At 36.6% G+C, this 25,194-nt stretch overlaps 1 protein-coding gene across 2 annotated transcripts in view; it reads left to right on the forward strand.

Moving 5' to 3' along the window:
• Positions 1-25,194, forward strand: part of MACROD2 (mono-ADP ribosylhydrolase 2) — a 1,974,291-nt gene that overhangs the window by 1,203,325 nt on the left and 745,772 nt on the right. For both annotated transcript variants that reach the window (XM_059134074.1, XM_059134073.1), the window contains exon 6: positions 13,908-14,029. In XM_059134074.1, coding sequence (XP_058990057.1) covers positions 13,908-14,029 — 122 coding nt within the window. The remainder of the gene's footprint in view (positions 1-13,907; positions 14,030-25,194) is intronic.

Below are 25,194 nucleotides of genomic sequence, written 5' to 3' on the forward strand. Positions count from 1 at the left end.
TGCAAATCCAGTGCCTTAGAAAATTCGTAGCTACAGTCTATCTCTGAAAGACTTACTCAAGAATGTACTGCAAAAAGAAAAAAAGGGAGGGGAAATGAGTTGAAAGAGAGGGCCAGGGACCCAAGTAATAGTGGAAGCAAAGAAGCAGGAAAATGTAAATTCTGACAAAATTGGTTAATATGAATGGTTATGGATTTTGAGAATGTAATGATGAAATACTAACTAGAAATGGAAGATCTTCTAGTTATCCCATGTATGTGCATTGTGAATTCAATTATGTACAAATACAAATCGATCAAGTCTAAGATTTGTAACCTACTCCATGCCAGTTATGGTGCTCAATGCTTTCACTTACAGTACGTAATTCATACCCCATATCAAACTTGAGAAGTAAATATAATTATTTTTGCAAAAGAGGAAAAGTAATTTGCCCAGATTCACTAATTTTGTGAGTGGGATTTTCCATTGGGATGTGAATAGTTTTCTTCCTCTTTCCTGATATTATCCAGTCTTATTATAATTACACAGTCTCGGGACCATCCTTTTCTGATAACTCTAGACACACCTCTATACTATAATTATTTTCCTGCTCATACCAAGCTGCCCATCTTGCACTTCATTTATTTCTTTCATCATAGTACCTCCTCAGCCAAATTAATTTATCTCAACAGCACCCCATTTCTGAATAAAAATTGGAATTTTTACTCATTGGCCCACACGATAGTATATTTCTAGAGAATTGGTCACCAGGTATTACTTATTCATTTACAGGTATTTCTTTCTTCTAAAATCTGATAGTCTTGCTTAATTATCAAAGCTTTCAGACAAATATTTCATTCTTGTCAGCTGAATTACTATGAAAAGTTCTCTCTCTCTCTCTCTCAGTTGTTGTTTTATTTTGTTCTGTTTTGCATGGTTTTACCTTAATGGTTTCCACTAAATAATCTTGCAGAGGCACATGTTGACCTCTTTGAATCCGAGTCTCACATGAATCATGTTTGAAAGGCTCAGTGATATATTCTCTTTCCCTCATTGATTCTGTGCCAGGCCCAAAGTAGGCAAGGAAGAAGAAAAGCTTTAAAAAAAAAAAAAAAAAAAGGCTGCCCTGACATAGGAAAATTCATCATCTTCAACTGTCCATTGTTTTTTTTTTTTCTCTTAGTAATCCTTCTCTAATTTTTGACCTGATTCTGCACTTGATTTTTATAAGGATAGACTTTTAAGAGGTTTGACTAGTACCACAATAATTCAGACCTTGATCACTGATCTGATTTTCCTATTTCTGTCATCCCCTCAGTCACCCAGGGTGAAGATACTGTGAATAAATTCTAATTCCCCCCTTGCTTTTCTCCCATCCGGCTTGAAACTATCATTATGAAACTCTGCCAGTTTACCTTTATGTTTCTTGACTATTTACCTCCCTTCTCATTCCAACCAACCTGGTCTAATGTTAGGTGCTCTCCTTTCCTTTAGAAGTTTTCAACTCATTCTGCAAAGGAGTATGAGGAAGTAAAACCATTGCCATGATTTCCCTTGGGAATTCATGCTTTTCAAGGATCCCTTTTTTCTTTATCCTGTGATGTCTTAAAGAATTCTTGCTTAAAACACTGTTATCACTATTTTCTTTTCTACTGGAATCAGTTGATCTGGGAGCAGTCATCTTAGCCTTTCTTCCTTGGGTCCTTGCAAGCTGCTTGTTTAAGAAGCATTTCTCCGTTCTCAAGAAGTTGGTGAATAGAAATGATCTAATCACCATCTCATAGAAGAGGAAAGAGATATAAGCCTAGATTGTAAAGATTGAGCAAAAGTCAAAAATTGCATTTAGTTAAGATTATTCTTTTAAAAATTCTGTAACTCACATAAAAGTTGAAGCAGAGAAATACCATTTCTTAACAAGCCCTGTACATCTGGTTTTCCTTATATAGTTGAAAACGATCACTGTTTCTTCAAACTCGAGGACCAGATAAAGGAGTTAGTGGTGTCCATTTTGCATTAGAAAAGGAAATACTTATATTTAATTATTATATCTGCACAGCAGGAAGCACTAGTGTAGCAGTTCTCAAAGTGTGGCCTGGGGACCCCTCTTTCAGGGGATTTGTTGTCTATACCATGTTCATATTATAGTTAGAGGTTATTTACATGTCCTACTCTCTTTCTCTCTTGAGTGTACAGTGCAGCTTTCCAGAGGTTGCATGACACGGAATAACATCATTTTCCTGATAGTTAAAGGCATATGTGCTTCTATTTTCTTGTGTGATGTATGTATCCACTGAAACAAAAGCTCATTTTGATCTTCAGTTAATTTTAAGAGAGTAAAGAGAAAAGCTTGAAAACAGCTCCTATCTTGCACAATGAGCCAACCCTCTCTGAGAGGCAGATGGAAATGTAGACTGATCTTTCGGACTCAAGCGGTATAAGTCAATCTGTTCATGTTCGTGTTAGAGCAAACACTCATTGTGGAAATGTTCAGTGGAATTAGCCTTATTATTTAAATATTTTGTCATTCTTACCCTCCTTGCCCCTTGTTCATATTGTTGGAGATGCATAAATGACCTCATGAAAAATGTGGCTTCATGGTATAGAAATTTCCATATATTTTTTCTTTTAGAATATATATTAAAATAATTCTTAAAGTGTTCTGTCCTTCTCATTGTCTTTTCTAAATACAAGTGTTCCTTTAGAAAATTAGGTATAGAGGGGCGCCTGGGTGGCTCAGTGGGTTAAGCCCCTGCCTTTGGCTCAGGTCATGATCTCAGGGTCCTGGGATCGAGTCCCGCATCGGGCTCTCTGCTCAGCAGGGAGCCTGCTTCCCTCTCTCTCTCTCTCTGCCTGCCTCTCCGTCTACTTGTGATTTCTCTCTGTCAAATAAATAAATAAAATCTTTAAAAAAAGAATTGTAAAAAAAAAAGAAAAGAAAATTAGGTATAGAGACTTGTGTGGATGTGTAGACCATGAGAGTAGAAGCAGAATGAGAATATACGTGTAAATGTACAGAATACCTCTAGTCTAGAGCTGACTTATGAATGCACTGGTCTCTAAGAGAAATTATACTTGGTTTATTTTGATGGAGAGGTAGGCTCATTATACCCAGATGTCATTTTTTAAAGAAATGTGAACAGTGATTCCATTAATTTTAGAGAAGATATGTAGAGAATCTATCATTTTCCATTTTGTCATTTGAGAGCCAAAACTAATCTCTAGAACAAAGCAAATTTATTCTAAAATTAGCTAAATGAAGATGAGGGAAGTGACACATTTAAAAATGCATTTATTTAATTATCTCTTGCAAAAAAAGGCAAAGGAGTCACCACACTTTTTTTTTCCTCCCTATGGGAAGTCTTTGGAAAGAACCTTGTTGGAGTGTGATGGTGTTAGAGTCTTTTTTTTTTTAAATCATCTGTTGTGCACTTATTAGGAAATTTTTGATCAGGCTATGCTGAATCTTTCTGTAAAGAAATAGATTCTCAGTTCCATAAAAATGTATGTTGACTGATATGAACCAGTTAAAATATATTCCATTGTTTGCCCAGTCCAGACTGGCCATTCTACCTCATTGTTTTCTCTAATCCAGTATATCATATCTGATTTATTTAATCACCCACAAATTCACTAATTATCCATTAAACAACTGTTCCCATTGAGTTTTTGGCTTTGTGGGAAACTTAAACATAGATTTGTCATGTTCCCTGCAGTGGAAACAGGGAGTCTTTACATGAAGACAGGAAACACAGAATCACAGCATCACAGAATTAGAAAGAATCTTGGAGAACATATAATCATATTTGATTACCTCCAATGACAAGAAACGCCTTGCCTCCTCGGGCAGAATGTTGTCTTATTACAGAGCTCTGACTGATGGAATCTTATTAGTTGTATGTACAGAAATGTTGATGTTAAAAGTCATATAAATGATCAAACATAAGTGATACTGGAGACCACAAGAGGAGAAATGAGTTCAGAATTAGTTCATGTAGTAGTGCTCATGGATCACCGATTAAAGTGAAGATAAATACCCTTTGGATTTTATGGAATGGAAAGGATTTTGAAAGGCAAAGGTGAGGGGCTCTCTCAGCACCAGGAAAAGTCTGGAGTCAGAAAAACACAGATTTGTTTTGTGCAAGTGAATGGGGGCAATTGCCCTATGTACCTGGCACAAAGTGGATTCTCAATGAATATTTATTGAATAAAGGACAAAATTAATGACTGAGTGAATGATCACATAAGAGTCTTTCTTGTCCAGACTGGTGTTGGTAAGGGAGCTGTAAAGGAAGGCTGATGACAAGTGAAGGCGTGCCGTACATCAGCCTTTGTGTCCTGACAATGACCCACCCCCTGCACATTCTAGTCCTAGCCTAGATTCTGCATTTGTAAAATTACCCTCACCATGGGGGGGAGGAGCGGGGAGGCTATATGGAGGGGGGTAGTGATGACTAGCTTTCACTTATTTTTACCCATTAAGTGGGATGCTTAAACTCTACTTTCCCCTTGCATCTTAATAAAGTGCTGGTTTTGCATCTGTCTGAAAAGGCTGCAAATTGCTGCCCATCCCTTGAACCCGAACAAAGACCTTATTATTATCTTCCTTGAAAAAGTCATATTGTCTATCTGGACCTCCACCTCCTCTCACCCCTGCTACTGAAGCATTAGAAATGCCATGTATTTGACTCACTTCCTTCTAAGATGTGTTCTCTTTTGGTTCATTCTAAAATGATGTGAAATGTTGGAATTTTGCAGATAATTCAGCTTCCCACAGTCTTTCTGAGACCCCTCTCTGTTGGAAATAACACTATTGTAATGCAGATGTCCCCAATACCCTGTGAAATCCCAAAGATTCTATAAATGGCTGACCACAGGATATCCCTTTTACACAAATTTCAATCTCTGCTATTGAAAATGGACCCTTATATATAGGGATCCATTGAAACAGGAGACTGTCTCATCAGCAAAATCAAACTTAAATAGATTTTTTGGCAGAAGAGGGGAAGCTAATAAACTATTAAAGATAAGCTTTGCCCCTTTCTTTCTTTCTTCCTTTCTTTCTTTCTTTCTTTCTTTCTCTCTCTCTCTCTTAATATAGAGGGTAACATTTTGGTAGAAACTGCTCAAATAATATTTGATAATTTAAACCATGGCAATATCATCACATTGTCAGGTAAAAGTGGGATCAAACTTCAACCTGAGCTGGGTGTATTCATTCAAGCTTTGGCAGTGCATTCGGTATGCCTTTATCAACTGCAAAATACAAAAGTTGTTTAGCTACTTAGTATTTAATCTTAGACACAGACATCTTATTTAGGGAACTATAACTCCCAAGGAGGCTAAGAGAGGTACACCAAAGCTCTTTTGTAACGAAAAACAGTGAAAAGAAATAGTTAATTCACAGACTCAAAGGAAAATGGGCTAGAAAAAAACACTGTAAGTGGTAGTTTGTCCCAAACTCATGCAAAGAGCTGGGGTGACTGTTGTCTTTCTGGGCATAGAAAGAAATCCATCATGCAGCTGAAGAAGTGTGTGAGCAAATAATCCAAACTTAGAAACCTGCAAGGCAATGGTTGAAGTACATTCTAACTGATGTCTGCAGCAGATTGAAAAGGAACATCTTATGGACAATTGATTGTTTTTTGAAATACAACAAAAACAAGCTTTGAAAATGTGTATATGAAACCATTGACCTATATGGAGAGAAAAGGCAGCATTTACTTTGTAATGCTATGAGGTGGTAATTCAATTTCCTGTTTACTGAACTTCAAGTGTGCTGTTTCAGGTCATAGATTGGTGGTGCTTATCATATAAATTGGCCAATAAGATTTACAAATAGTACCTTTAGTGCTTGGATAGGTGGTTGTATCTTTAGAAAAGAAAATCAATTTAATTCCACACATTGGTTTTCTCCTTAAAATTCATGCAATTTGAATATGATTGACAGGGCACTGCATCATTATGCAGTCTGTTAGATGGACCGATTATGCTTATGAATACAAGAGTGGAGTGAATGAAAGCAACATGTAATTGATTCTACACTGGTCTGACTGTTCATTAACAGTTTGAATGTAACACCGTCACTGCTCAAATGGAAAATGATGCGAGCCACCTATATGTGCTCTCTCATTTGTTTTAAAATTCATTATGCTAATATTTTTCACAGAATGTTTTTGCTGATTTTCTTTCTTTCTTTTTTTTTTCCCCCCAAGGATAAGTCTGATTGAATCTTTGTAAATAATTCTCCTGCTTTCAATACTTATTTGGCATTCCAATCACACATTTTTCAGTTTACACTTTTGGAAATGAAAGCGTGCTCTCCCCTGTACCCCCTCCAAAGAAAACCTATCCTATTCCCCTTTTCTGTGTAGTTCAGACTAATTTCCCAGGATAAAATGAATTGGGGGAATGCAAGGTGGTGGTTATAACTTCAAAACAAAAGAGGTGATTTATAGACTGATTGATTTCTGAAATAGATGAGCAAAAACAGCTTTCATTTGTCTTGCCACACTTTCAGTGTGAGAGAGCACCAGAGGGCCTGCCATCTCATTTTCCATACCTCTTCAAGGGCTTGCATTTGAAATGTTGATTAAATGTACAAATCACATGGTTTTTTTCCTCAGCTTTCCTCACTTGTATAAGAAAGGACCTTTCCTTTCTTGAATGAGAAGCTGGGCATTTCGGGGAAATAGCGTTATTTTATTGCTCACAAGGAGATATGATGCTGATACTATAACAGCCATCCCTACCCTTTCCTTTGCCCCCAGCTTCCTGCCAGATTTGAGTGTCGAATAAGCAAAGAAGCTAGTGCTGGGCCTGGCAGTTCTATGTTGGGGCTACAAGAACACTGTGCTCTCCAAATTAGATTGTATTTACAATTAATAAATGTATTAATTCAATCTCTCTCCAGCTCTGATTTTTATTAAATTAGGCCCTGACTTATTTAAATAATAGGTCTGAGAAAACACTGGAAATAGTTTTTTTATTATTATTATTATGGTGAGAACTTTCAAAACTTACTCTCTTAGCTGCTTTCAAATATGCAATATGGTATTATAAACTACAGTCACTGTGCTATATATTACACACCCAGGCCTTATGTATTTTATAACCGGAAGTTTGTACCTTTTGACCCCCTTTATCCAATTCTGCCACTCCAACCCCTAAACTCTACCTCTGGCAACCACCAATATGTTCTTTGTATCTATGAGCTTGGGTGTGTTATTATTGTTTTGTTGTTTTAGATTCCACACAAAAGTGAAATGACATGGTGCTTGCCTTTCTCTGTCTGACCTATTTCACTTAGCATAAGGTTCAAGGTCTATCCATGTTGTCAAAAATGGCAGGATTTTTTTTTTTTCTATTTTATGGCTGAATAATTATTTTATGGCTAAATATTATTCCACTCTGCATATACAGACCACATTTTCTTTATCCATTCACCTATTGGTGGACACAGAAGTAGTTTCCATGTCTTGGCTTGTGTCAAGAATGCTGCATGAACATGGGGGTACAGATTTTTTTTCAGCTCATGTTTTCATTTCCTTCAGGTAAATATTCAACAGTGGAATTGCTGGATCTTATGGTAGTTCTAGTTTTAATTTTTTGAGGAATCCCTACACTGTTTTCTATAATAGCTACATGGAAATAGATTTAGTCATGTTGGCTTTTTCTATGGTTTCTAATATATCTACTGCAAGAGTTTTTAATTAAAAAACATGCTGGGGAGCCTGGGTGGCTCAGTGGGTTAAGCTTCTGTCTTTGGCTCAGGTCATGATCTCAGGGTCCTGGGATGGAGCCCCGCATCGGGCTCTCTGCTCAGCAGGGAGCCTGCTTCCCCCCTCCCTCTCTCTCTCTGCTTGCATCTCTGCCTACTTGTGATCTCTCTCTCTGTCAAATAAATAAAATCTTAAAAAAAATAATAAAACATGCTAACCAAAACAAAGCCCAAGTGTCTGGGAAGTCCTGAGTTGTGGCCATTGTAAAATATGTTCATAAATTCTTTGCTATTCTTACCATCAAGAGGAGTGGTTTATGTGTCCACATTTGAAATGGGTGGGATTGTGGGATAGTTGCAACCAATCGGGATAGGGGTAGTGATACTATGCAACTTCCAAGGTTGGGTTATAAGGGTAACTTAGCTTCTACCTCTGGTATACTTGCTTTTGAAACCCTGAGCTGTCATGAGGGCAAATTGACTACTCTGAGGCCACCATGTTGTGAGGAAACCCAAACTAGTCTTTATGGAGAGTCCCTGAGACTCTCTTCCCTGAAGAGGGAAGGATGTCCGTCCAACTCTTAGCTGCTTTATCACCACCACTGTTCCACTACCAACCATGGACTGACTGCAACCATGGGAGACACCCTATACCAGACCCCTTAGCTGAGCCCTTTCAGAATTTCTCACCCAGAGGAACCATAAGAAATAATGAAATGGTTGTTACCACTCTTAAGCCACCATATTTTGGGGGTAGTTTTTGTTTATTTTGTTTCGTTTCATGGGGTATTGTTTTTTTGTTTTTATCCATAGCAATAGCTAACCAGAATCTGCGTGTGTACAAACTATGAGGTAAAGGCGATGGGATTCATGATAAACATGCCGAATTTTGTATATACAAATGTATATCATTTCCTTCAATTAAATAGGCACCTTAGGAAACCTTTATCTATAATCACATTGCCATTGTGATATTGTATCTCCCCATGTTGATGTACGACTTTGGACATTTTATTCTCCCTCTCTGGTTCCCAAACAAGGAAAAACAGATGAAATTTTCTATATAGTCCTTGTCATTCCCAAAAATTTTTAGCTACTATTCAAAATTCTTTGATTGCTGAGATATATAAGATGTATATGTCTATACTACATTTCCACTATAAAGTGTCTAGGATTCAATTTGCATATTAAGATTGTAGTGAAATATTAAAGGTAGATATTAAAAATATAGGAGAAAAATGCCCTTTTGTCCACCATTTGAACCATGCTTTTAACTGAAAATAATTACTTACATAAAGAGATTATTGAGAGTAGCAAAATAAGGAAAGATATACCTAGTGGAGTCATTCTGTTAAATCCCTTGGAACTGTATCTTTTTCAAGAATATTTTCATATTTACAGTGATGTAAGATCATCTTTATAAAGCACAGTAACAATCTTTGTATATTGTAGAGTATGGTAGATGGGATCCAGGAACATGGTTTAATAAACCATGTACCCTTTGTTTTAATGCTTTAATTAATTGTTGAGTAGGTATTATATTCATATAATTTGAATGTAAAAAAAAATAACAGACAGACACTGAAATATCTCCTTCCCATATTTGCCTCTTCCCAAAGGTGAGATAGCCACTTCTCTGCCCAACACATGTCACACAGACCGTGGGAGCTGAGGGGCTGTCAGAACCATTACTGTGAAGGTGCCTGGTCCCCAGGCCGACCCACGCTGGGGGAGGGGAATGGCCATGTTCAATGTTAAGATGTGTAAAAAAGACAAAAAAAAAAAAAAAAAGGCTTTTTAAAAGTGGGGGAAAACATCCAAGCACTTTAACCACCACACCAGGTGAAATGATAGAGCTCATCTTCCTGACACCAACTGTCAATGCTGGAATTTGTATTGTTTTGTAAGGATTTAATAAAAGTCATAAAAACTTTTCCATCATGACCCTAGTAGGGAATCACTGTAATTAAGTGCATGTTACTCCTTCCAGAGTTGTTTTATGCAAGTATTAGCTAAAAAAAAAAAAAAAAATTACATTCTTTCCTTCACCTGTGGGATATTTTTACACTAATGGTAGCATATTAATTATACCTCTCCACATTTTTTACTTAGTAATATATCTTCACTATCTTTACATAACTACATGTAAATACCTTCGTTGCTCTTTTTACAGAAACACAATATTTCATTGTATAAAGGCATAATTATTTTACTAGTCCCTATTAATGGACATTGAGGTTGCTTCCAATCTTTGCCTGTCATATACAGTGTTATAGTGAATGACCTGTATAAATGCCATTTTGCATATGAGTAAGCATATTATCTAGGATATATTCCTAGAAATAGAACTATTGGATCAAGAGGAGTCTACATTTATAATGTTGATAGGTATGTACAACACTGTCTCTGGGGATGGGACCAATTTGCAATTTATTTGTATAAGCGTGTTTGAGAAACTTGAACCATGAGTGCTGCTCGTTTATCTGGACAAGAGTGAATTAGACTACTTAGAATCTATAGATCTATTCTTAATAGGCAAACAGGAGAGGAACTGAATTCAAGAACAGCAAAGAATCTTATAGGCCATCTTATTCAACTCCTTCTTTTAACTTGGAGAGGCAAACCTAAAGAGGACAGTGACTTGTCCAAGGTCACACAGCTAATTAGTGACAGATGTGGGACTTCTGACTTTTAATCAGGCCTTAGGACTTAAAGTGTGATATACTTTCCATATCAGAACAGAGATGATGACTCGTTTCTGCCTGTGTATATAAGATGTCTTGGATATTGCTGCTGTTGGTGGTGGGGGTAATTGAGCTTCTATATGCACCAGAAATCAAATTAAACACTTCTGTTTACATTATCTTATTTATACCAAGGAATCCACAAATTCATGTGCAAGTGAAAGCATTATCTAGGATTGAATGCATTTATCTCATACATATGTATCTACTATCAAGATGCTATTGTGTTCAACAAAATGTAAATTAATGTAAAGCCTCATTGATGTTGTAACAGCTGTTTGTCTCAAACTTGTTCTCCATCAATGGATTTTTGAAACTAGTATTGTGGAAGGGTAGTCTGTGATATTTTTGATATTAGAAAAAGGATCCTTAATACTCACAAAACTTGCAAGCCCCTTGTTTAAGGTCTCTTGTAACTGCCCAGGCATCATTTTGTTCTCCATCTGTCCCTGATACAAAGGTAAATGTTAATGAGGCCACACATCTCAGAATAAACCACAGAGATCATCTAAGCAGTTCATTTGTTTTGTGGATAAGGAAACCAAGACAGGGGCCAGCGAAAGGGTGGCTTCATCTGGAGCACTTGGCAAGTCAGGGTTGGAGCTGGAATTGGAAAGCAGACCTCCTGAATGAGTTTTATAATGGGAAAAGAGGAACTTGTCAGTGAGGAAGAATCTCTCCTAAGTGCTATGAACAATTAAAATAATGAAGGAAATTTACTTTTGGGCCTCACATTGATTTCATCTTCAGCTTTGTGGATCTGAGAGGTCATTGTGTTGGTCGATAATAACACTTGATCTTGGATGTTGTAAGTTTAATATAGAGCATAAAATACAGGGATCAATATTTTGATGTTGAGAAGAAGGCTCATTGATTGGCTGTTTGTCCTTAGACTTTTAAATTAAATGGAGAACTGAAGAAATGTAAGGAATAGCTTTTCATAAATCCCATTTAAGTTATGTGGACAATGATGTCTACAGGGAATAGCAAAGAAAAAGGATTTTTTAAATGTCACTATTTTCTCCTTTTATGGACTCTCTCTTTCCTCTTCCCATTAATGCCCCTAAGCCCTATTTTTACTTGGCTCAAGTAGACACACCTTATGACCCCAGATAAGAGGCACTTATTCTTGACCTTCTCCATCCATATTATAAGGAATACAAGGTCATACCTTGTTTCTTCTTTATTAAGTATTTGAGGTATAGAGGCATTTGGGAACAAGAGAAGAAAACAAAATAAAACCCATGGATTTGTCCTTTAACAATGGCAGTGAGGGTACTGGAGTTGTTCTGGTATAACATTTCCCAAAGGTAAATTTGTGGAAATTTAGTCCCTTGACGTACTCTGTAAAACATAGTTTTTAACAGTCAAATGTATTCCATTCTGTATCCCCTCTAGTTGAGATTCATAATCCATTGTTGCATACTGAATATCCTGAAAGTCCTACCTAAGATAGCTGTTTTTTTTTTAATTGTTCTTTTTTTTTTTTAAGATTTTATTTATTTATTTGACAGAGATCACAAGTAGGCAGAGAGGCAGGCAGAGAGAGAGGAGGAAGCAGGCTCCCCGCTGAGCAGAGAGTCTGATGCGGGGCTCCATCCCAGGACCCTGGGATCATGACCTGAGCCGAAGGCAGAGGCTTTAACCCACTGAGCCACCCAGGCGCCCCAAGATAGCTGTTTTGATTTAATTTCACCCAGTGATTCCCAAGTGTAATTGACCTTTAAACCCACAGCTTATCATACCCACTTTTGGGGAATGTTCTCTAGAATCCTGTGTTGTTACTCTACAGCTTCTCTCCCTTTGGATTCATTGGGGGATTTAGACTATTGTAGCTAGGCACAAACAGGTAGTCATGAAGGGGAAAATGAAGTAAGCCAAGCACAACCTTCCTTCTTCACGTATTCTAGCATTTGCTTCAAAATGGAAACTAATGTGAAATATTCAAATAAAAATTCACTACATCTGGTAGAGAACTTGCATTGCTTCAATAGATACAGCTCTTATGTGTTACTCTATTATTAAAAATATGATATCACTGTGTGCTGGGTTTTTGCTTTGTGTTCTTCTTCTTTTTCTTTTTGCTAGACATAACCTAATCTCCCTTTGTCCTTTCCTATGTTATTGGGGTTCTCACTTTAAAGCAACATTGGCCTGTGCAAGAACATCTGCATGAACTTGCTGGTGATGTTTCTGCCTGTTTTGATCACAAGATATCATCTTTAATATTATTTGACAAGGGTTTTAATCAACATTTTGAGGATTTCTCAAACATGAGATAATACCCTCAGTATTTTGAGTATTTAGTAGTCTGAGTATTTAGTAGGCAAACAACGAAAATTTTACCCTTAGTGACTTATTTTCTGCCATTTAAATTCCCTATGTAATTTAAGACTGTTCCATAGTCTCACTTTTGTAATGTGTTCTTATCTTGTCATTGTTGTTGAAATGAAGTGGTACTGATTAGACAAAGCAAATGATTTCAACTCATTATAATAGTCCAGTAATATTAGACCAAATTTGTCCTTCTGATCAAACATGATTAGTTGTTGTTACTTACGTCAATGAGATGGGCAAATAATCCAGATTAACAGCTAAGACTGGAAAACGGATGTTATAATGCATTCAAGTAATTTGGTTTACAATTTGAGTTCTCTCTTATGATCCTTACAGACTTTAAAACTGAAACAGTTCTATTTCATTATGTTCCTAAGTGAAAAAAATTTATGTGTGTGAAGGTATTAAAAAAACACAATGACTAGTTTTATGTGCCCCCCCAAAAATCTAATTCTGTGTTTCAAATATAGAGGTTGAAAGTATAGATTGCTTTTTGAAAGTTTTAATATAGTAAACAATAGTAGGGACTAGTAGGGACTATCATGCCTAGCATACCTCATATATGTGAGGATTGGTAGGTTGCACTTTAAAATTGGTAGAGATATTTTAAAGTTATTCCTTTTAGGGTTATTACTAATTGTTACAAATTATCTTGGCACATTCTCAGAAATTTATCCCTTTTTATTGTGTACAATGCCTGGAACTATTGTCTTATTTATAAGTAAAGTGATGTGAAGCATTGGTTCTTCTTTCCCATGTCAATTCAGAATGCTCATTTTGCAGGCAATTATTTCTCAGTTATTTCTCACCAAGGGTTTGTCTTTTGCCAGGGTGCCAATTATTCACATCTTGTATTATAATCTGTCTTACTAGGATCTGACCAATAACAATGAAATAATTTTCTGGTAGGGGATGCCCTTTCACAATTATCACCTTCCTGGGCAACTGCCTACTTTAAGAGGCTGTGCTATATAAAATCTTCTACCAGAGAAGTATTTGCATCATCAATAATTCTTAGCTTGCTTGTCTCCAGGCTCCAGCACAAATATCTACAATAAATAAAGCACCGTTTGTGTGAAAAGTGAAAAATACCTTGCTTATGCTATTTCTCCTTCCTTTTGCATGTGCAGATGTCATCCATACCGTAGGACCAATAGCCAGAGGTCATATTAATGGTTCCCACAAGGAGGACCTTGCAAATTGCTATAAATCGTCTCTGAAGCTGATGAAAGAAAATAACATCCGATCAGTTGTAAGTTCTTTTCTGTTTCTTATTTCTTATTCTTTTCAGCCTTTGTATTTGGGAAAATAATACCATCCATTTCTAAAATTCAGAAAACTAAGGTTAAGGTTCTTAGTAAATGATGTGCTACTCGCTATCATAACTCCACTCTTTTGTGTGCCCTAAATATTTGCTTAATTGTGTGTGATCTTTTGGGAGTTAAAGCTCTAGAACCATACAACTGGAGTCATGTCACCTACTTTCTTTCATCCATAGCGCCGTTACCTTTTGGAGAAAGGGGGCGTGTGGGCATTTTAATTTAAAAGTTGATGCCTATTTGGGTCTTCTTATATTAATAGTCTGTAGCTGGGTATGCCACATCCCTTCTAAATTTTATCAATTTAGACTGAGAGATTTCAAAAATGTGGATCTAATCTACTTCCTTACCAGTAGGCTGGGATGAAAGGAAGTCTCTTCGAGCTGAATTTGGGAGTATTTATTCACCTGCTTTTCTTTTGCAACATGTCCGACGCTTATTACATCTCAATTACACCAGGAAAACAAAAGTATGAGAAAAATGAGAGTGTAAATACCCAAAAGTAAGTTAATTTGGTCAGAATCCCTGGGATCTTTTCTCATAGATTATAACCTTGGTGGAACTGTGGGGCAGGAAGATAGTTTAACCCTTGACTTCTTAACAGGCTGAATGGATCGACATTACTTAGGAGGTAACAAAAGCAGAGGTTTTATTATTTGCATGAAGGAGTACTGAGTCAGACACATTTAGATAACCTTAGTTGGTTGCTGGGCTTTTCATGCATGATTATATTTTTGAAATGCCTTTTTCAATGTACATTGGTGAGTTTGCTTAAAATAACACTTTTTTTTCAAACTGATTATACAATCTTTTAAATCTTTGCTTAATTATTAACAGAACATAATATTTTATTTCACTCTTTGATTTTTATTTTTTTTTCTTTAAAAATGAATCAATAAGTAAGATCCCTCTGTCTTAGAGGAGAAAACTTGAGTTCAAAGAGAATGGAGCAAAAGAAACTATTAAACTTCGTGGGCTGATTTTGTTTTTTACAGCAAAATAAGGAAAATCAACCCAGGTGTGCACATTTAGGAATAATTAAAATTTTATCAATATGGCATATTGATTATAAAGGCAAGGGACTGAAGTGCTTCAAAAAATGGATATGTATGGAAGTTTCTAGCTTCTCAATTCTTTTCAGGTCTCAAGGTCTATATAGACCAAGTGACCTGAAAAGAATTAGCTAATGAATTCTCTGGAATAGCTAATGATTCCTTTTCTAAAGCCAAAAGAAAGTAAGAAGATGCTAGCCCACTAGAAATAGTGTAAAAATAGCACCCATTCTTTTAATAGGAAAAAAAAAGTCTCTAACGATGATGATCTTAAAATAATCATATCTGCTATTATATTACTTGCTCCCATTAGGTAAAGAGTGGGAGAATTATGGACTAAGTTCAATTGACTTTTGTCAGATGACCTACAGAGAGACTAAAGCAATGCTCTAATCATCCTGGGATTGGGATTAGGTCTATCTAAATACCTTGGATGATGATATTGAGGGGTTAATTACATCTTACTTGGTGCTAAGCTAGTCGATGATGCTAAACCAAAGTCATTTTGATATTAATAAAAATAAAAACGGAGGTGGAAAATATTTGCAAAACATGAAGCAAGATGTCCAGTTGAATGGATTTTCTGTCAAATACCTTGTCTCTTATTCATACACAAAACATCTATTTTCCTTCCTTCCTCCCTTCCTTCCTTCCTTCCTTTTTCCCTCCTTCGTTCCTCCCACCTACCTCCCCTCCCTTCCTTCCTCCTTTTCTCCCTCCACACTCTCTACTTTCCATCCTTTCTTCCTCCCTCCCTTCCTTTATTTAAGAAGGAAGTGGGCTTTCTATTTTATATGGAATATCATGTTCTTGACCAATGTTTAAAAAAAATTACAATGCTGATACAATCAAATCCTCATTATGTGGAGAAAATGGAAAATTCTTAGAAACTGATTACAATTGGATATATGTTTTAATGTATTGGCTTATACTTTGTGTACTTATTTTAATAGCTGGGGGAGAGAGGGTTGATATAAAAAGCCTGGCTATTAAAGTGGAAAATAAACTTAACTTGAGCTCATTTATATACATATCACAGAAAATTTCTCATAAACCCTTTTACCAGAGGTAAAAGTGTGCTTAGTGTTTGCTTTACCAGTTGTCATGTGTGATGATAGATAAGCCATGTCAGTATTCTGTAGCCTCAGTTTCCACCTACAAAGAATAAGTAAATTATTAGTGTTATCTCCAATCTCTCTAATTCAAGAGGCTGTTATGGGGATCAGTTGAAATAATGAATGTAAGATATTTGGAAAAATGTAATTCTCTATAAAACTCTTTGGCAATATTACTTCAAGTATAAGTTATTTTCACATTTTAGGTTTTGGCAAATTTAGGAGATTGAGATCATTCTTGCTTTGACATCTATTCTGAAAACCAGACCTCTAGACATTTATCATGTCATCTCTTGACGTTGTTCAGTCAGAAATAAATTATTATCAAGTATTCAGTTAGTACTTTCGTAAAAGAAAAACTCATTTTTTTCCCCTCTCCTGTGTAGGGAAAAACCTGGTCCTTCCTCATCGCACATTTATTCTTTGTGAAATGTTCACACAAAACATTTCACTCTGGTCACCAAATATGTGGAGGTTTCTCCTCATACCTTGCAATTCTCTGGGACACCAGCTGGGTATCCTACAATTTAATGCAATTCTGACACTATCTACTTGAAGATAGTGTCAGATCCCCTAGGTTAAGGGCTCAGCTCCATAAGGTTACCTATTCCCCAAACCCCTACACCTAAACCCTTCAGATGCCAGCAGCAACCTTGGGTTATCACCTATGTTTCTGAACCAACCAGCTATAGATCTAAGGTCCCAACAACCTCCTCTTGGGTTCAATTAATTTTCTAGGAGGGCTCACAGAACTCAGTGATACACTTACATTTACCAGTTTATTAAAGGATATGATAAAGGGTATAAATGAACGTTTAGATGAAGAAGTACATAGAGCAAGGTCGGGGAGGATCCGGACCACAGGAGCTTCTGTCCCTATGGAGTCGAGGGCTTCCTTTACTCCTCCGGTGTGGTTGGGTTTGGCAACCTGGAAGCTCTCTGAACCCGTACTACTGGAATTTTATGGAGACTTCCTAAGATAGGCATGGTCAATCATCAACTCCCATTTCTAGCCCCTTTCCCCTCTCTGGGGGATGAGGGGCAAGGCTGAAAGTTTCAAGCTTCTAATCCTTGCTTGGTCTTTCTAGTGAACAGCCCCCTTCTAGGAATAATCCAGGAGCTCACCAAGAGTTACTTCATTAGAATAAAAGATACCCCAAGTGCTCCTATCACTTAGGAATTTATAAGAGTTTTAGGAGACCTATATGAGAGATGAAGTCAAAGACAAGTATTATATTAGAGCAAAAGATGTTTCTAAGTTCTTATTACTTAGAGAATTATAAGAGTTTGGGGAGCTCTGTATCAAAAACTGGGGACAGAGACTAATATATATTCTCTATTATCTCATAATATTATATTTATTTGACAATTAAAACCACTATTAATGTTTGTAACTATTAATATCATCTTATTTGTAGTCATTAATGATTTAATTGTTATTATTACCAACTCATGTTTGTATTGACAGTGCAGATCATACCACAGAATTCTATTGCTCAGTACATGCATTGAATTAAATTAAATTATACCAGTCTTGTCACCACACTTAATTATCTTAAATTTATAGTCTAATCTTTAAATTTTCAAAAAATACTCTTATATCATGATGGTTTCTCCCACTATGTGTCATTTTACAACAAAGCTACAAAAAATGAGTAAGGATTAACTAGTTAAAGTGGTATAGTAGATATGTAACAAAGTAACCATAAAGCAATATGGTTAAATACTGTAATGATCTGGACCAGATAGGCTGTGCTACAACTATAGACAACCTCAAGATCTCAGCAGCTTACATTCAGAGACCTTGGCTAATGGACATTCTGTCATCTCATAGTTGTGCTCTTTTGAACTGACAGCCTGCTCAGCTTTAGAACAGAGACCTTGCAAACTCATGCATGAACTTTTTACTGTCTCAGCTTAGAAGCAACAGACACCATTTCTGCTCCCATTTCATTGGTCAAAATATTCACATAAACCTGCCTACCTGCAGGAGGCTAGGGAAATATTCCTGAATAAAAGAAATACTTGCCAGGCACCACTTTTCTGCCAAAGTTAAAGCAAAAGCTTGGGGATCACAACACAGGTATCACAGATTTCTGAGATTTCTGCTTTATTCTTGTATCTCCAAATAATTTTTTTTTTAATTTTATTGGAGGTAAACAAAGAGTATAATCATTTATTTACTTAAAAAAATATTAATAAAACTTATTGTGTGCCAAGACTTTTCTTTGGGAGGGGAATGAGCAGAGAGACAGGGAGAGAGAGAGAATCTTAAGCAGATTCCATGCCCTGTGTGGAGCATGTGTCATGCTTAGTCTTAAAACCCTGATATCAGAACCTGAGCTGAAATCAAGTCAGATGCTTAACCTACTGAGCCACCAGGTGCCCCGCTACCAAGACATTTTTAAGCATCCTCCTAAATCCCAGAAGATATAATGGTTGTCTTCAAATACATAATTTGTCTCCATCTCCTGCCCATCCACACAAATAAATAGATAAGATCATCATATCCATTGTATGATTTGAGAGCATTCTCTCATTCTCATCACTCTTACATATCTTCCCACAGATGTCTGGAATTCCATAATTAATGAGTAATTTATGATGGCCAGGCATTGTCTTTTCTCTGCAATTTTCCTTTAAAATGCAAATACTCCCGAGATCTGTAGATAATTAATTTCCTAATACCTTAACATGAAGAAATTCATCAAATTACTTTTCACTTTGGCAGGATGAATTAGAGGATGATAAAAGTGCTCAGGGCCTCAGCCTGGAGGAGGAGGGGAATTGGAAGGAGGTCTGGAGCAAGTTTGGGAGAAACAAAAAACACAGTGGGATACAAATAAATTTCACTTAGCTTCAGTTTTTTGCTAAAAGGAGATACCCTTTAAATACAGAGGAGGGGAAAAGTTACATGTGATTATCTAGAAATAAGGTAGTTATTTGCTTTTGGAGGTGTTGTAGACAAAATTTTTCACTATGAAAAAATAATATTCTTTTATTAATTTAAGAGAGAATGTTTCCTTACATTTCTCTCCTCTGTCTATTCTTCTTGGTGGCTTCTTTTCAGTATATATCTACATGTTTGCTTTAGGTTGTAAAAGGATAAAAGTAATCAATAAATCCAATGGTTCATTTTATAGTGGCACGTCTCTCCTATGAATTATTAATTAGCACAGCTTTATTAATACAGATGAATGTTTAAATTTATGATTTCAGTCATGATTCTTCTTCTAAGTCTTACCGTAAAGGGTCTCAAATGAAAAGTCTGACCCATCTTCCATGCTTCCTAGACCTCGTTTCTTCCAACCTACTTCAAATATAATTCACTTATTTTCCTCCAACCACAAATTTCCCTTGGGCAAGATTCAAATATATGCAGATTTACTTGTATATACATTATCTGCAACCTTGAGAGTGTTGATTCCAGGATAGGCAAAAAAATGTAGGCAACATGGAGAGGATAATTAGAAATAGGAACAAGGGGAAAAAGTTGAAAGAAAAGTCAGAGAGTGTAGATTTTCTCAGCAAAACGTTGGGAAGGATATAGGTAGGTGTCAAAACACAGGTCTTAGAAACACAGTATTCTAATACATGTGGCTTGAAAAATGAATAGTCAGATTGGTGAAATTCAACAACTGCATTATTTTAATGTCTGGGACAATGCTGTGTCCTGAGAAAATTAAAGGGGTATTGTGGGACTTCACTTATGCAGGATATCCTTTTGAATGTATATTACCTAAATCATATAAAGGAAATTATTTGTATTGGTGATTATCTTGGTTAAATCTAAGAGGTGAGTGTAGGGTTGATGGCAGTGAGGAAAGATTCCTTTTGACAGGGACCATTATGAATAATATTGATGTAGAGGTACTATAATATCATAGATATTATCTTATATGTCGTACTGTTTTTGTTGTTTTTAAGTGAGCATAGAAATATTTTATAAGGATTTTTGTAAGTTTGTCTTGCCCTCTATTTCTTTTCTGCAATATGATCTTAAATTTCCTCAATGGCAAATTCTACCAACAGTTTTACTTTTAGAAACCTAATCCAAGCCATTCAAAAAGGATCAAGTGATTTCTGCCCTCAGTATCAGTTAAAAGGAAAAGATTTATATCTGTCAGTGATACTGGATATTCAGGAAAACCCCTTGTAACTGACAAAATATAGTGTGCCCAGTTTGATGTTCTTTGAGGGAGAACATGTAATAAGAAAATAGATGTTAATATAAAAACGATCAGAATCTGAATATAAACCAGATTTTATTTAGGTTAAAAATGATGTTCCCATGAAGTGTAGCTAAAAATTGATATATGAGGTTTTTTTTATAGTTTTATGTGATTATGAACAACTAAAAGTTGGGTGCTTGTTTTCATAGTACATACCTCTGTGATTTCTACTTGAGAACCATGCTAGATGATGTGTGGAATGTAAAAAAAAAAAAAAAAAATTAAATTTTGCTGATAGGAAACACCTAATACCAATAGAGATCCCTCAAAACTGGATGGTTTTCCCTCAATGAGTCACAGAGTTTAAGAAGTAATGACTTCCAATGGAAAAGACAACAGACCTGCAACTTCACTGCTTCCTCTAAGCATTGCAGCAATAAGCAAATTTGGAATTCTGTATTTAATTATTTCACTGCAGTGTAGGTTTTCATTTTAAGGCGTAGTCAAGTAAACCTTATTTTCTTATCCAAGTTCCCTTCTGAGAAGGTTGCCATGGCAATGAGTTCTCAGCCTGAAATTCTTAAATGCCGGTTTTATTTCATTATCTGAGTTTCCATTACAGGCCACATCAATCAATGCAGTCCCTTCTTCAAGAAGACTTCTGCAGCCTTAAAAAGATGACCCTTTAATTTGTTACCTCTGCTCCCCTGCCTCACTTGGTACCACCATTTCCCAGCCAGCTCTTCATTTCAAAACACCCTCTGCCACAGAGCCACGGGCGTGATCTTCTTCCCTCTTCTCTTTTTAGACTACATCTAGTCTTGGTTCTCAGCTATCTCATTTACGAAGGATAATGCTAAGTCTCTATGTCTTTCCTAGCCGGGATTCTAACAGCTGGGTAACTAATGATACTATTAATAAATAACAAGAACAGAAGCATTTTTACATTTGCACTTCGCTTTATAGTTTACAACAGTGTGTTCCTATACATGATCTCATTTGTTATTCAAATTGTCCAGCTAGCTCTCTATGATTAGCCAAAGAGGGGGAAAAAAGGCTAAATCAGGATTTTTTTTTTCCTCTGTCTTCCCTGTGTTCACCTTTTATAAGCTATCCTAATTGGACATTAGGGGTACAAAATCTCGAATAATACCCTCATCAGGTCATTATTACTGGCAATAACCAGTGACCAAGTGCGGATAGTAGAGACAAGGAGGAGGGAGAGCATGGAAAGATGATAAATTCATAAGCCACACCTGGAAAACTTATAACTATACACCTAAACCCATATTTTCACATACTGCACAATTCATGCCTCCTGGTTGGAGAGATGACTAGAATTAGATCAGTCATTTAGCCAGGAGATAGAGTAATTAAAATAGTTAATATTTTTGAACCATCACTTGGTGCCAGACATTGTGTTTTACTCATTTAGTCTCTGAACTATCTGAGTTAGAGTGTGTTTTTTTCCAGAGGAGGAATATGAGCCAGAAGGGCCATAAGGAAATTGCTTAAGGTCTTACTTCTAACAAAAAGTGGGGGTGGGATTTAAATTGTGAAAGTCTAAATCCCATGCTTTTTCCCCTTCCCCTGCGTTTTTAGTTTTTCTTTCTTCCTTCCGTCCTCCCTCTTGCTTTCCTTCCTTCCTTCCTTCCTTTCTGAGGGTGGTTTGGGACAATGCAATCCATTGGGGGGGAGGGTGCCACTAGCATTTTGTGGGCAGGGCCAGAGATGCTAAGACATGTGAGCTGACCAGGCATATGCTGAGAAACTGCCCCTTATCCTGTACAATGTTTTAATGTTCTGCTTGACAGTCATACAAATAAAACCTACTTATAAACAATAGTGTACATTAAAAACGGAACTTTTGCTTTCAGTATTAATGAACCACCATGAACATTAAGGGAAACTTGTACTTAGTGTGCTCTGCATTTTGCCAATCATGCCATTGTTGGCCACACCACTTAGGGTAGTTGGCAACACAGCACACCTGTGTGAATCTGCATTTGCACATGTTTTTTTCTTCATGGTGATTCCATGTGAGAAAGCACCTCTCTGACCACGTCATTATGTGCTGCTTAATTCATTGTATGTGACACTAAGCAATATGTAGTCATGCCTGACTATTTACATGTTGAAAACAGAACTTGACTTTGTCACTTTCCTTTTATATCTCTTTCATATTACCCCTAGAGCATTATATAGATTTAAAAAAAAAAAATATGTATTGTCTTAATTTGGGTTCCCCCTGAAACAGACCCTGAAACAAGGATTTGTGTACAAGTACTTTATTTAGGAAGCTAGGACAGGAAGCACTGACAGAAGAATGGGGAATTAAGAAAGGGAAGAAAAGGCAGCCAAGAGTCAGGTTATAAGCAAGCTACCACTGTGGGTGGCAGAGGCTCACTCCTGCTGGGGAGCTCTGGGAAAGTATGTAAGACCTGCCTAGGATTTGTCCCATCTGAAGAATGAGGGGACCTGGGCCATTTATCTTTGACTTCCACTTGTGGGTAGCTGAGGACTGCTCCTGGGGGATTAACTCCCCAGACTTTCTTGTCTGCTCCTTGGCCAGGCTGAGAGACTACCCTGAGGCAGAATCCCATAAGGGGATCTGCTGGAGGTGGGCAGCTACTGGAACACTGAGTTCTGGGAGGATGTGGGTGGGTCACTGACACCTTCTGCTTCATGAATATAGCTGAGTAGTCCTATTTATAGATGTCATTTCAGCATACTCAAGAGGGCTTTTCAAAACAGTTGCTGTGAAAAGAGAATGTTGGGTCTGATTGAATTGCGAACTGTTGGGTTAAGTTAAACTGAGTTTCCAGTAGGGCAATGTGCTAAACACATTGCCCAGAGATTTTTATTCTTGAACTCAGCATCCAAATTCTCTGCTTCTTTAAGTATAGTGTGATGTACAGGTTGTGAGGATAGTAATTAATGTGACTAGTATTATAACCTATGGAATGAACAGAGTTATTAAAAGTGAAATTAATTCTTAGGTAGTAGAGAAGTAGTATCACAATATTGTGTCAGCTTGGTTGAATTTTTTTCCTCATCATCTCGGGACACTAAATTTTGATTCATCACACAAACAGCAGAAAAGTTGGCTGCCCAAGGTTGGATGTATGTAAGATCGTTCATCAATTAGAAGATGCAGTCCATAAGTGACTCTTAATCTCACAAAACAAACTGAGGGTTGCCGGGGGGAGGGGGTTGGGGAGAAGGGGGTGGGATTATGGACATTGGGGAGGGTATGTGATTTGGTGAGTGCTGTGAAGTGTGTAAACCCGGTGATTCACAGACCTGGGGATAAAAATATATGTATATAAAAAATATATGTTTATAAAAAATAAAAAATTAAAAAAAAAAAAAAAAAAAAGAAGATGCAGTACATATTGAGGGTAAGCAATTGGATTAGGTAGTTAAGTTTGAATTTCTTTTTCCCCAATATAAGGATTCTGCCAAGTTATGTCTTCTTTTAACATTCTGGGAAATTCATTATCTTCTGTTTTCTTCAGAAATCTTTCAGGGGCGCCTGGGTGGCTCAGTTGGTTAAGCATCCGACTCTTAATTTAAACTCGGGCATGATCTCAAGGCCCGGGTCAGCCCATCCTGGAGTCTGCTTGTTTCTTTCCCTCTCCCCTGCCCCTCCCCCTGCTCATGAATGTGCTCGCTCTCTCTCTCTCTCTCTCTGTCAAATGAGCAAATAAAATATATATTTTTAAAATGCTTACAATATGCCTATGATCAATTCTTTCTGAAAGGTTATCTGAAACTTTTTGCTTCATCTTTTATAAGTTTGAAAGAATTATTTTTTAATCACTTTTACATTCTGCACATGTAAATCTACTAGCAAAGACCAAGGAACATATATTTAAAATTAAAGTATAAAACATCTCAATTTATCCAGATTTGGTCCTTAATTATTTTCAGTTCTTTGCATCAGGCTAAGGAACATTCCCAGGAAAATCATTACTGTTTCTACAACGGTGTCTTTCAGAGGAAATACTGGCCTAGCACACTGTCAAAGAAAGTATATTTCAGAGAAATTTGTATAGGACCCATAAACAGATTTGCAATGCAAACGTTCGTCTTGAGTGTTTTATTTTTCCCTGACCTGAGCTGCAGTTATTAGATCACAGTATCATGAGGAAAATAGTCAATTCAAAACACGGACCACAGAGTCCCGAGCCTACCATTAGATTTGAACAACAGGGCAATTTTGGCATATATCTAGAGGGTTAATAGTCTAGAGCCACGGCAGCGGCTTTAAACTGTGTATTTCTTTCTGCAAATGTTCAGATATGTTTTTCAGAAGAGCCATTTCAATGTATAGAATCTAAGGTATTCTTAAGTCGTTAAACTGAGAGACTAAAAGAGCAAAACAAATTAACTGATACCACTTTTAAAATAAAAAGAAACCTGCCGGTATCAAGAACGCTCTCTAGACTTGTTTATGCATTATTCAGTACAATTATAAAGATAATTTTTTTTCATGAAAAATATGTTACAGATTGAGTCCTAGCCACAGCCTAGCCATCTTTGTTTTGAACACTTACACACTCCTGAAATGTGTAGAAGGTGAAATATTTGCTTGGCAGGTGTCTCATGGAAAGAATATAGTGTTCCAGTTATAATTATGGCCCAAGTACAGCAGTGTATGAACCACCCAGAGCTTTGTCCCTAGGAGCTGAATAACTAGTAGAATCTTACTGAACCCATTGTTTGGGAAATTTCCTTGCTGCCACCCAAATGTTTA

This window comes from Mustela lutreola, chromosome 9, assembly GCF_030435805.1.
Source record: "Mustela lutreola isolate mMusLut2 chromosome 9, mMusLut2.pri, whole genome shotgun sequence".
Taxonomy (NCBI): domain Eukaryota; kingdom Metazoa; phylum Chordata; class Mammalia; order Carnivora; family Mustelidae; genus Mustela; species Mustela lutreola.